Genomic DNA, 13,055 nt, shown 5'->3' with positions numbered 1-13,055 from the left:
TGCGCACCTGATCCAGGTCCAACCTGCCACTCTCCTGGCGGGATGTGAGACAGAGACACTGTGTGCTGCGCGCCGGGACAGAGCTGGGCTGGACACAAAAATAAATGAGGCCTGAACTCCAGGCTCACAGAGTTGAGAGCCCAAGAGAAGACGAGAAATTGACAAGGTAGACTGAAGCACACCCCTGGAGTGGCTGTTTTGCTTGGCTTAACGCTGTGCGTTAGGGGAGAATCCATGTGCCTGACGGCGCGTGATTACACATCTTGGTTAATCCCAGCCAGCGGCATCTTCCTCGGTCCTGTGTCTACCACCCACCACCCACCCCAACCGCCCGCTAACTAAGTGCCTGCTGGTAATGATGACCAATAATACAAACATCTCATCAGTAACTGCAGAAGTGTGTGCCAATAATCCGGATGGCATCTGTCTTTGGAACCTGACAACTAAATACACTCTCTTCTTTTCCACGCAGAATTTGTGAAAAACACCATCACACGTTTGAAATGAGCTACTGTGCCAACTCAAAACCCTCAGGATCTCTCTTGATTTATGCTCTGGGTCCCTGACCAACTGGTGCTTTAGCTGATTGTGTAGACTCGCAGAAGGCCTCTGATCTGAACTCAGCTGACCTGTTTCCCAAAAGACAGGAATTAAGCACAGCAGGGCACATGAGGGCAATGCAGCCTGTCCAGGTCACAAGGCTGTTTGTTTAGTGGCCACGGCAGGTGTAAAATCGAGGCTTCTGGACATCAACTTGGGTTTCTTTTCCCTGTGTGCCTTATCTGACTGCCCTAGCCCTTATTTTAAAAAAAAGGAAAATAGAGTTGATGCTAATAGAGGACTGGGAAGGCCAGAGGAAGCAGAAAAGACACAAAGCAATTGTTCCTCCCTTTTAATATTAAACTGGACCTTCAAAACGCTGACTTGTAAGAAATACAATAAAACAAGGGAAATTCACCAGTGGCTTCTTCACTTTCTGGGTCTCCATAACTAACTGTGTCCCTGGACACTTCTACTAGGAGTTCTCAATCCTGATTGTGCACTAGAATCACTGGGAATTAATTTAAAAATAAAATACTGATGCCTGAGCCCCACCAGCTCCTAGAGGTTCTGGTTTAACTGGTCTGGTGCAAGGCATCAACATTTTCTAAAGCCCCACAGGTGCATCCAAGGTTGAAACCTAGTCTCTAGGTTCAGAGACCTATTCATGCCCTAATTCTACTCATTCCTATCTCCCTAAATGATGCACAGGACTCCTGGGTACCAGTTTCCCTACCCCATACTGGGACACGCCCATCTCCCAATCCCTGCAGAATCCCATTCTCAGAAAATGTGATTAGGCAGCGGCTGGACATAAAGACCCACCCCTAGACAGTGCTGATTGGACAAAAGCTAGACACCTCACCCAGGTGAACCAATCAGCTATCTCTTCTGAGAACAGGCCAGCAGAGGGGCTGACCACCTTTGCCCCGGGGTGTTTAGGGCAGAGCATGGGAATCAGGAGTACTCCAAAGCAAGAAAGCCTGCCTGCCTTCTGCAGGGAGAATGAAGCAGGTGCACAAACAGAAAAGTGAGGGAGGAGGGACAGAGAATGAGACGTCTTCCACCTTGTGTTTCATGCCCTTAATATACACCTGTATCCTTACAACCAAGGGACAGAACCCTAAAGGCAGAGTTTTTTATGTCTGAGATTCTAAGGGACTAATGGGCTCCTTCCAGGACCTCAAAGTCCCTTAGCAGGCTCATCCAATCACAGAGGGCCAGGTCAAATTTGACAGCGATCCTGGGATTTTTAACCAGAGCAGAGGATCCCACACTGGTATCCTGAAAGCCCACAGGGAGCCCATGAAGGCAGTAATGGCACCCATGAGCCACTGCTATCACTGGAAAGACCTATAGGATAACCCACATGATTAGGTTGTCCTTGCTTTTGATTGCATATACATCAGTGGAATTATACCACTTCTGCTGATCAGAAGCCCGAGAGCTTTCACAGAGGGCTCTGATTAATAAAACAAACACACAGAATTACAAATGAATCCTTGAGAATATGGGCTTCATAGGAGGAAATTATGAAAGAGGTCCTTTAGTACTAAATAAAATAATGAAGTCAAGACTTCTTTATCTAGCCAACCATTTTTCAAAACTGCCCTACTGTTATTTCCATGAGATGGTTGATTAGAAACCAGGCTCCCTGTTCATATAAATTTGGAAGATGCTGTGTGTCATCCATGTTGGTCCTTCGCTATGGAGGATCACAATACATATGAGCACTTAACAGCTCTGAGATTGACGGAAGCAAAATTAAATGTTTAATTTGGTCTAACCCACAATGCTCCCTAAATGTTTGGCCACAGAACTTCCCAAGCACACCTTCAAAAAATACTTTAGGAGTGGTGGTATTTCTAAAGGGGGAGGGTGGATAAATGACTATTCTAGATTCTTCTCCATTTTCCAGTGGTGGCAGCACTTATTTTAAAGCAGAGGGAAGGTATCCAGTATCATAATCACAAAGTTCTTGGAAAACTAATCAGAACTTGCATGGTGTCAAGGTCAAAGTTTTACTCCATAGATCACGGACGGGGGCCAAGTACAGCAGGATGTTCACTCTGCCAGGTGCCCTGCGTACATTATCGTGTTTAATCCCCTGCAGAAGCCTTTGAGGGACCATCCCGATTTTACAGATGCAGAAGTTGTGTATCCTTTTTCATGTGACTACAGATTCTGCTGACAACATTTTATTAAATGGGGCTTTCAATGGAGTGATTTAACGCTGATTTATCTTCACTATCCAGCAATTTCCTGAGTGTCAATTGTGCACCTGACACTTTAGACATTATAGGGTATTAAGGAAATGTACCATCTATTATTTTTTAAATGCTCTTGAAATGACAATCTTTATCTTTGAGTAGGAAAAGGCTGCTCCGTGACCTACCACCATCAAAACCACAGGATCATTCGGTTTTTTTTGGAACTAGAGGGGTCCTTAGGGTCAAGATCATATGAAGGGCGAGCCCCCATCTTCTAGATCCTTCTCAGATTATAACGCATTTTCTTCTAGGCGTCACTCAACCCCATTCAGAAGAGGATGGCCAAGGAGGAGAGGGCAAATGAACCTGCAATACCCGTGCTGAGGTTAAACGCTGAGCTGTTTAACCAGAAAAGAGAGAATAAGCCGGGTGAGGAGAGGTGGCATGGTGTCCGGCAAGAAATCCCTGCATGCTTGTGGTGTGAGGTCAAATCATGTCTGAATTGCTCCTAGGCCTGAGTTTCTACATCTCCATAAAGGGGATTAAAGCAACCCTCCCTCTAACTGCTCTGAGGATCAGTGATGGGATAGGTCCTGGCTACCAGAGATGCTCAATCAACGTGAAGCTCTGGATGACCATCAAAGGATGGATCATTCAGAGGATGGTGGATGGAGGAGCATCACGGTCTCCAACTCCACAGAAGTTCTCTCTAAGGCCTGACAGGTGACCACCCCGAAGGGACTAGAGGAAACGGTGACTATCAGCTCTGCAGTCACTGTTCAAAAATCTGCCTCTCATATAGTTTCTACAACCACAGAGTTAGAGGGAAAAAATAAAAGTCGTCAGCTCGAAACCTAGTTCATTTCTGAAATCCCTGAAAAGTGGGATTGGAAAACAAGCTCTGTATGCATTTGGTAAGATACATACATGTTTCAGCAACCAATATGGAAGTCTACTGCCCCTTTTTCTACATCATTCCATTCCTTTTGGCGATCTTCCCAAAAGCTTCCCAAAAGCTTCCAACTAACCTCTAACGCAGTCTCCCCAATATCCTGGTTACATGAGCTGGCATTCTGGGTTCAAGTGTACGTCTCTGGTACCTTTGTAAAACTATCTTCCAGCTTCAGAAAATAAGACCCTGCTAATGAGCAAATCACTAGCAGAAGATCTGCTTTGAAAAACTCATATTTCAATTAATGAGATAATCTGGCACTGACTTAAAATGATCACTTGTTTGGCCAATGTGCACGAACGTCCTTCTTTCATTAAACATACTGTACCTCTATTATACATAGTGTTCTTTGGGCTTGAAATTTATAGAACACACTCTTTTATCATTGTATTTTATTTTACTGGAACATTTTAGGGTTTGTTTATTTACGTTTGTGCCAGGGAACCTCCCATTTTGCCCCAGTAACTAACCCATACCAATCTCTTCTCATGAACCCCAAGTCTCAAGGCCTCAGACGCTGATAGCTCTATTGATATCTATGATCAATGTCATCTCCCTTTTCATACACTATATTATTTTTCAAATGTAAAGATTTTATTGTGTAGTGTCCTGTTTCTAGGTAGAATTCTATACCCCTTTTCATTTTTCATAGTAACAGTTTAATACTTAAAGTTGGAAAGACATACAAGGAAGTCTATAATGAGAAGACTTCCGGATACCCCCATATAAATAACTCTCATCTTCAACGTGACAGATAGGAAACAGGGTTTGATGCACAAAGCCTTTCAAAAAACTACACTTTCAGATTCAAACCCAATAGTCCTGAGAAATAAAGGGCTAACTTTTGCTTGATATTAATCACAAATTACTTTTTCCTTTAAAAAATTAATTAAAAACATGAGATGGAATAAATATTTCAGGCAACCAGCAGCGAAATGGGAAAATACCATGTGTTTGGAGTTTTAGTGCCCTCTGAGTACAGAAATTTATTTGCAGCAAGCAGAAAATAGACAGCAAGCATAAAAATACAGCACAGTCCCCCTAGTAAAATTATTTATCAAGCTAACAAGGGAGCGACCCTTCTAGTAACAACAAGCCGGCGAGGAGAAGACACGGCTTTATATTTTACCTTTGGGTTAGCAACCCAGTAAAAATGCCAACTGACAAGCGCTTCACATAAACATTTCTTTCTAAATGAGCTTCCTTGTTAGAAGAAAGGGAAAAAAAGTCTCTCTAGCTAAGGCGCACTACAGCTTACAGAGGACTCAAGCATATATACACTAGCTCTTTAGGGCCAAAATAATATATATAATATAAAAGAAGCAGTTAATGTGAATGACGAACGGACTTAACAAAACAAATTTAAAGTTCATTGAAGAAGAGGTGCTTATATTCTTATTGCGGTATCCTCATATGGATACCAACAGACATCCGCAGTTTTGTAAGATGATTTTTCAGGGCCATCTTAACAGTCTCCAAGAAAAAAATACATACATATATGCTCATATATAAGATATATATGTACTGACATTGCCTCTACTGTACAAGCCCCATTGCTATATATTTTTTTCAAATATTTATTTTATGAGCAAAACCCCAAAGTCAGATTTTACAGTTTAACGATACCAAACTTTGATTATAAATTACAGATCACTTTACTGCAGCTTGCAATGGCCAAGCTGAAAAAGGGTGAAAAAAGAAGAAGAAAAGAAGAAAAGTGGGGTGGGGGATCCTCGAGTTGAAACCAGACAGTGACTTGATCCCAAGTAAATTTTAAAGAAATAGTAAAAAGATGCATTCTCAGAGTAACTGCGGCCTCAATAGCATGGAAAGTAACACCTGATGGATTTACAATGAAATCACACACTTGGAACCCATCTTCCCTAAAGTGACACATCTGGTCATTAACCATGACTTTTTTCCCCCCTAATTGTATCAGGAGAGACACACAATGTGAAAGACACTGTAAAATGTTGAGTAAAAATAGAAACGTCTTGGAGGATCAGAATTCCTCCTCCAGCACCTCCCGCCATCGCACCCCCATCAGTGCCTTAAAAAAATGCAAATTTCAAAGCAACAGGGATGAAAAGGTTTTTGTTCCTAATATGATCTGGCTCGAATAAAATAGGATGGAAATAAAATAAAACGAAATCCTTCCTTACTTTTCTTTTTCCTGTGGGGAGCTGGGTGACCGTCACAGTGCTTGCTGCTGCTGAAAGCTCCAAGCTCTGGAGGACTAGGGAACCTGCTCTGGAGCAGGAACCCGGTGGCAAGGCCCAAACTCAGCAACTCAAGACCTGGCAGTTTGGGAGCTGGGCGGGTTCTCCGCCCACACACGTGCGGGGAGGGTTTACCTCACGTGCGGGTCACGTGCCATTTGGTTACACCGACCTTGGGGCGTTTTCCACCAGGGCTGCTCAGGATGCTACAGGAGCGCCAACAGAGGTAACGTTTTAATTAACCAGGGTCCCCATGGAGACGAGAGTGTTTCGAACGCATCCCCTTTTTTACCAAGAATTTTACCCCCCACAACTAAGCTGGGGAAGACTCTGAAAGCAGCGCGTTCTGCGTCCACGGGCTTCACTGGACCAGCAGAGCGCCAAGCACGTGGGAAGGCCCTGCCTCCCGGGGAAGAAAGTGATGCCCCAGGGCCTCGCGTGCGCACGCGTGGTGGATCTCTAGCAGCTTCTGGGAGCTCTCCTCCCGGGCCGCAGAGCAGCCCCGAGGCTTCCAGAAAGCCTGTCCTGTCCCAAACCACTGCTCCTTCCCTGGAAGGGAAAGCTCTGGTCCAGATCTCCAAACAACAAATATGTGCGCTTTCCTTCTACAACGCAGTGGTGAGGAACTGCTTCGCTTCGGGACTTTAAAAGAAGAAAAAGAGAAGGAGAAATGGCGGGGGTGGGGAAGTCTGGGGAAAATGAGTAACGCAATAGTCTTTGAGCATCAGGACAGAACCGCCAGTAGGCACTACCCACTGAAGCGAAGGAACGAGACAGTGCTTCTCAACTGGGGTCCAGAAGATCAAAATCGGTGAAGGGGGTTTCTGCTCCCTCCTGGCGACCCTCACCGCTGGGCAGAGAGCAAGGCCAGGCCTGCGTGCCCAGCAGAGCCCCCTGGCCTTCTGAAAAGCAGTGCAGGATTTCCAGCACTGTCAGACGTATCTATGCACCCCAAGATGCTTTGAAAGGACTTTAATTGTTCCATTAGAAACGGGGCGGGGGCGGGGTGAAATTAGGAAGAGAAAATGTAAAAGGAAACAGAAAATTCTATTCCCTATTCAAGTCAGCCCAGTAAGAGACCCCGGCTGTCAGCTTCCCCCTGCCATTTCTTGTGCATCAGGAATGAACCTCATTTTAAAATATAAACAAGCCAGAGACACACCATCGGGGAAGGCTCAAGCCCTTTAATTAACCACCATCTGTAAAAAAAGGTCTCCACTTGGATTAAGTTTGGGGTAGGGGTTCAAACTTGGTGTCAGAATCCCTTTAAATAATTGCTAACAGTCTCCCCACACCCCACCCCAATGACTGAAGACTGCTTGGCTGCTGGCAGGAGCCAGAGAAGAAGAAAAGAAACTTTGTCTGTAGCACCCAATTTAAAGGAGGCAGTGACCTCAGGGTCAATTTCAGATCAATTGGATTCTCACCTCCACTGCCTACCTGCTAGCAAATGAAGTTACTGTGCTTTTCTATAGACTGAAAGGACTAAAAGGAAATCGTCACTTGCTGCAAGTGGATGACCCCTTATTAGAGGATGGATGCTTGCTGAAAGGAACATGGAAAACAACTCCCTTCCTCTTTTTTTGTCACTTTCACCTCACCAGTGATTAAGGTGTAAGATGCACCCCTGGCTTGATAATTAGGTGTTAATATCTTCCAGCAGCTTATACTGGAGGTCAGGGCTGTGTTGTCTCCAGTGACAATAACTGTAGTTCCCACAGCTGGTCTGACTTGCCCACTCAACACCTGACACTCCCTCCCCCTCCCTTCCCGAGTATTAATTCCCATCTGAAATGATATAAATGCTAATGGCTTTATTACGTTTCCCGTAGATGCTGGAAAGAGAGGCACTCTGAATTCTGCCACTGGCTTACCCTTGTCCCAGCATTTTCCAAATACTGCAAAAAAGAAAAAAAAAGGGGGGGGGGAATAAAAAATAAAAGCAAAACCAACCCTTATGCATAGCTCATTTATTGCTGATAATTTCATTAGGTGCCAGGAAAAGCAAAAAATGCAGACACTAAACAACAACTTTACAGTGATTTTTGGATCGAGGAAATGAAAGACTCAGCAAGCTGGAGGCGAAGAGAGCTTCAACATTGGCATCTGTGAACGGCAGCAATAAATCTGAGATTCTGGCAGGTGACTGAATGTGTGCTTTTAGAAGGAATGCTCTTGACAGAAGCATCATTTTGTTTTAAATAACGAGTGCTATACTCGTGTGCAAAAACCCTTCTCCCCCCTCCGCCCACCTGCCCCCACCAAATGCATAATGTTTCTTTCTTTAAGATAGCCCCTTCAATAGCATCCTAAGGACCACTGAAAATAACGGGACTTCATTAAGCTGGTTGCCCTGTACGTGCTTTGCCATAATTGATTGATTAAACCTGCCCACTAGTGGGGCCAGTGTCCACAGAAAGGACATCAAGCAGCCTTGTGTGGGAAGGGGGGTGGGGGTGGCTACCTAAACAAACAACAAGAGCAAACAATTTGATAAGGGAAGCCCCAGTACTGAAACAGTTTAAACAGAATTATTTCCCCTTCCTCTCTCAGTACCAGCACATACTGTGATGTCATCTGCTTAAGACACACTCCTGGAATCTCTGAGGGGTTGGTCCACTCTCCAAATCTGCATGCCAGACAGCACCCGACTCTTTGCTGGCCTCCGTGGTGGGGCACTTACTCGGCAAGCTGAGCACTGGGAGGCCCTGAAGGGTCTGCAGTGAAGCCAGGGTCCAGACCAGCCACTGTTCTCACGCGGGCTTTTCAAACACAGGCAATAATAAGGGAACACTTGCGTCCTGTGTGTTTCACACGGCCTTTGCCTGAGAACACCTGATTCACCATTTCTGTTAAAATACGTTGATGGACTCTGCGAGGGAAATAACAGTAACAGCATCTGTAATTCTATGTCTGAATTAAACAGCTGTGCTCAGGAGCCCACGTGGACACTGGACATCAGGCATCCATGCTTGCATTTTATATCTGGGTGATCACGGGCAGCAATGTGGGAGGACGCGTTATACAAAATAGAAACGAGATTCCAGAGTCCTTTTACTGTGTTTTTGTTTATAACCCAGATCGTAACAGAGTAAAGCCTCCCTTACGTTGGTTAGAATTCACATTGGCGATGGTGCAGTCAGCATAAAACATTTCCAGCTAACTGTGAGATTGGGGAGAGAGAAAACCTGATGGGCACTTAGAACCCGGGGCAGAGCTGTTTATACAGATTCCATGAGGAATCTCCCACGGGCAGCGGGAGAGCTACCAACAGGCCTCTCCCCTGTGTGTGTGTGTGTCCCACCTGCCCTGCCCAGGGCGGCTCTGTTAAGACTCGGATGCATCCAGGTGGGTCTGAGAGAATGTCAGGAACATCTGTAACGGTAGAGCAGACACATCAGCTGGCTCAGGTCCACCACCTCCCCCTGAAATTAGTGTTTCAGCACACAAGACGAAAGAGCGTGTATTAAAGGCCTACCTGCTTTCAATTTTGGTGCAAGCTATGAGTAGCTGTTAATCTCCTTTTGACAATTCACCCTAAGAGACAGCCTCTGAGGTGAATTCCAAAGGCACCCTTGGCCTTAGGGTCACGCAACATCATCACCTGTTTCCATGGCAATGATGCTAACGTGACACCTGACCCAGGGGTGCTACCATGGAAAAACTGACATCAGAGAGCACTGTGAGAGCACTGTTGTCTTGGCATGTTAGAAGTCCTTCCTTAGAAGGCACGACCTGGACAAATCACGCACTTGGGCAGACTTGCGTGTAATAAGCTGAAGCATGCACTAGTGGAAAATGTTAAGATCAAGAGATGCTACAGAAATGGAGCATTTCATCTGTTGGTGACAGCCCTTAGGATCACTATTTTGTAATAATACCAAGAACAATAATCTAGACTATGTTTCTGAGAATAAATAAAAGGTAATTAAATGCCTCCTCAAATGGCTTCTAATCTAATTCTCAGACTCTCATCTAGAAAATGGCCAGAAATAAGCCGTGAAGTTGTACATAACAGAAATCAACAGGAGAGCAGAAAACTACTGGTTGCCCATTTCTGGCTTCCAGGACTGAAATCTCTTAACCAAAGTGACTTTCTGAAAATAAACTAAGTAACTCTCCCAAGAGTATCACATATTAAACTTTTCATATATCCGGTTATAATATCTAATATCACAGAGTAACTTTGAGGAATTGTTCTCCTACCCAACGTCCCCATCTAGCCAAATGCCTCTCTCTTCCCAGTTTTCACCTGTCAATCATGTTCACAGCTGAAATTTGATTTCTCTCCCACAAGTAACCGTATATGAAATATTACCGGGGGGGTCAAGACCCATGTGAACCTTGCCTTAAAAGTTCATTAACTCTTTGCTCAAAATGGATGGTTTCAGTGTAACAAAACCTGCCTGGTGGGTTAGATCATCCTATTTAATAGATGGCTTTCAAACTGCAATTATAAAGTCAGAGAAGAAAGGGATAAAGTTTAGGTACAGCATGCACACACAAGAACACACAAATTAATCCCAATGGTATACACTGAGTTAAAAATCTACATATGAGAACTATTAAAGAAAATGTTAATTTTGTTTAAGGCTAGGAAAGAAATCATGTTAAACAGTCACAGTCCAGTTACTCAAAGACTTTCCCAGTAACAGTATGTAAAAGTAAGTAATCAGATACCATGTTTGAAGAGTTGGGGGGAAATGTGGGTCTGTTTTCTGACATCCTCAATTCACTGTATTCTTAAAGTGTCTCCTTGGCAAAGAGTAGCAATTTGACAGTGTGACTTAAACCAAAAGCTATATTTCATGCAAATTTCTCAGCAAGCAAATTTCATTTTAAAAAAATCAAACTTCATTCCATTAGCCAATAAGAGGTAACAAGAATACATAAAACCATAATGCTAAATAATTATTGGTGTAAGAGTGTTGGTCTGGTTCTCCAAATGAGGAAGATTCATAATTAAATTCACCCTGGGAATCCTGTAGTTGAAAACCCATTTAAATAGCTTAATTTCAATTTTTTTTTTTTTTTTGTCAATGAAAATCAGATTTCTGACCCCCATATCCTCCTTCAGCCTAGTGGGGAGTGGCTCCAAACTCACATTTGGACGCAGAGGAGAGACACAATGTGCTTTGAAATTACACTAACTTTTCCAAATGTGAGCATGGAGTGAGTTATAGGAGACTGTAAATTTGGAATGGTTATGTGAAGCCGGCCAGCGACCACAGATTCTAATGGTACAGATTCACCCAGATGGTCTGACATTGAGGCAGAGACCGGGCAGCTCTCTGGGAGTCAAGAGACTCCTGCTGGTTCAGGCTGAAGGTCTGAGATCTGCTCAGACTGGCCGAGAGCTCTGTACCCCTGCCTCCATGATAACAACAGGACAGAAAGGCATGCATGCTGGTCTCGCAGTCGCCAGCCTTCTCCTCAGCATCTGGCATCACCACCGATGTACGCGTGAAACCCAGACACTACGGCTCCGAGAGCAGGAGGCTTTCACACCTGGAGAGTTATCCACATTCCTCACTCGCTTGCTTGCTCCCTCATGGAAAATGCATTAAAACAAGCACATGCAAATCAGAAATCAAGATGTACCTCTTTGACTTCGGGCAACAGGAATTTTCACATCACTGATGTAGAGGATTCCCTTGGGTACCTGATTCAGTAAATATATTAAAATAAACAAAGGGTCATTAATAACCACGAAGAGGGCTTTATAAGGACAGCATGCTCAAGGCCGCCTAACTAGCTACGAGAAGGGCAGAATGAGAGCCAAAGAAGAGGAATTTAGGTCCACTTGCTTTGGCAGCCTGGTCTCAGCCCTGCCAGAGGAAGGGTTCACATGGAAGAGAACAGCGCGGCGTGCTGCGTCAAACCCCCACCCCCCGATCCTGTCTCTGATCCTGCGAAGGTGGAGACAATGATGTCCACTGGCCTGGCAGCTGGCATCAGCCCTGAAGCTGCCCTCAGCTCAGAGAATCAAGTGATCCTGGGTTCACAGTGGATGAGGACTGAAAGGTCTCTGATGGGTGTCTCCCAAGTGTTCACAGACTGAGCATCCCTTGGGGAACCAAACTGGTCTACTTCTCCCTGGCTTCATTACCTAGACCGGATTCTCTTCCATCTTCCCCCCTCCTCTCCCACAGACAGGGTCTACTCTGCTAGTACTGCTGACCTTAATCGTAGACGTTCTCTTAACAAATACAACCATTTAGAGAACACTCTTTTATTTATTAACTTCCACTCTGTTTAAATTAGTAGCAGGGAATGCTTAGAACGGTAATATGAAAATGAGATTGCTTTAGAAAAAAAAAGTCTTTTTTGCTTCACAGTGAATAACAAAGCACAGTAATTCAAAGTAGTTTAGCTTTCTATGGTTCAAAAACCCCTTATTGCTATTAGCTGTACTAATGTTAAGTGGCAAAATAATTATCATTCACTGTACGGAGTCCAATATTTTCCAGACAGCAGTTTAATAACAAAGCAGACCTGTCATTTCTCCATATAGTTAGCCATACTCTATAAGTGCAAACTGTCAAAATATATTTAAAATCTAATTTAAAAAATTCAACATGGTTACAACAAATCTGTGTACAATAACTATGATAAACCAGTAAATCAATCTAATTTTTTTGCCAGTGTGAAGATTCAGTTATTCTTCTTTAATCTGCCCCACTTTTATTTGAATTACTTTACAATTGGTGTGAAAAAATACACATGACACATACACCTGCTGAAATATCTAGGCTGCTGTAACTGGGATAGAATCTTTTACTTAAATTTTCATTTAGTGTAACTCTCTAATTTTTCCAATGTCCTTTATCTAAACAGTCTATGTATTAAAACACAGATAAATAAATTTGGACTCATATCTGTCAGAGCTGTCCCAAATACATTATGGGCTTTCATCCACATTTCATGTTAGAAATGATTTTTTAAATGTTATGGCACAAACTGCTCTTTTTCATGTCAGAGTATATACTAATCTTTTGCCAAATATATTATTTCTATGCCAAAAAAAAAAAAGAAAAGAAACAAGAAACATACTGAAGTTATAAAACCTGGAAGTGTTATCCATGATATCAATTGTTCTCCATTTCAAGTTCAAATGGCTAATCTCAAAAAACA

The 13,055-nt window shown here is 43.6% G+C and overlaps 1 protein-coding gene across 3 annotated transcripts in view; it reads right to left on the bottom strand.

The window, feature by feature from the left end:
- Positions 1–13,055, bottom strand: part of MAF (MAF bZIP transcription factor) — a 358,645-nt gene that overhangs the window by 333,709 nt on the left and 11,881 nt on the right. Inside the window, exons 2-3 of one of the 3 annotated variants that reach the window (XM_070451503.1) lie at positions 11,523–11,583; positions 7,877–9,296 (exon numbers count right to left, since the gene is read on the bottom strand). The exons of 1 other annotated variant lie outside the window; for it this stretch is intronic. In XM_070451503.1, the coding sequence (XP_070307604.1) occupies positions 11,550–11,583 (34 nt within the window). In that variant the 3' untranslated portion in view covers positions 7,877–9,296; positions 11,523–11,549. Of the gene's footprint in view, positions 1–7,876; positions 9,297–11,522; positions 11,584–13,055 lie in introns of those variants that run through there. One more of the 3 variants, XM_070451504.1, reaches the window with a different exon arrangement.

This window comes from Odocoileus virginianus, chromosome 20 (assembly GCF_023699985.2).
Source record: "Odocoileus virginianus isolate 20LAN1187 ecotype Illinois chromosome 20, Ovbor_1.2, whole genome shotgun sequence".
In the NCBI taxonomy this organism is placed as follows: Eukaryota; Metazoa; Chordata; class Mammalia; order Artiodactyla; family Cervidae; genus Odocoileus; species Odocoileus virginianus.
Note: the sequence above shows the minus strand (reverse complement) of the source record. Positions and strands in the feature narration are given on the sequence as shown.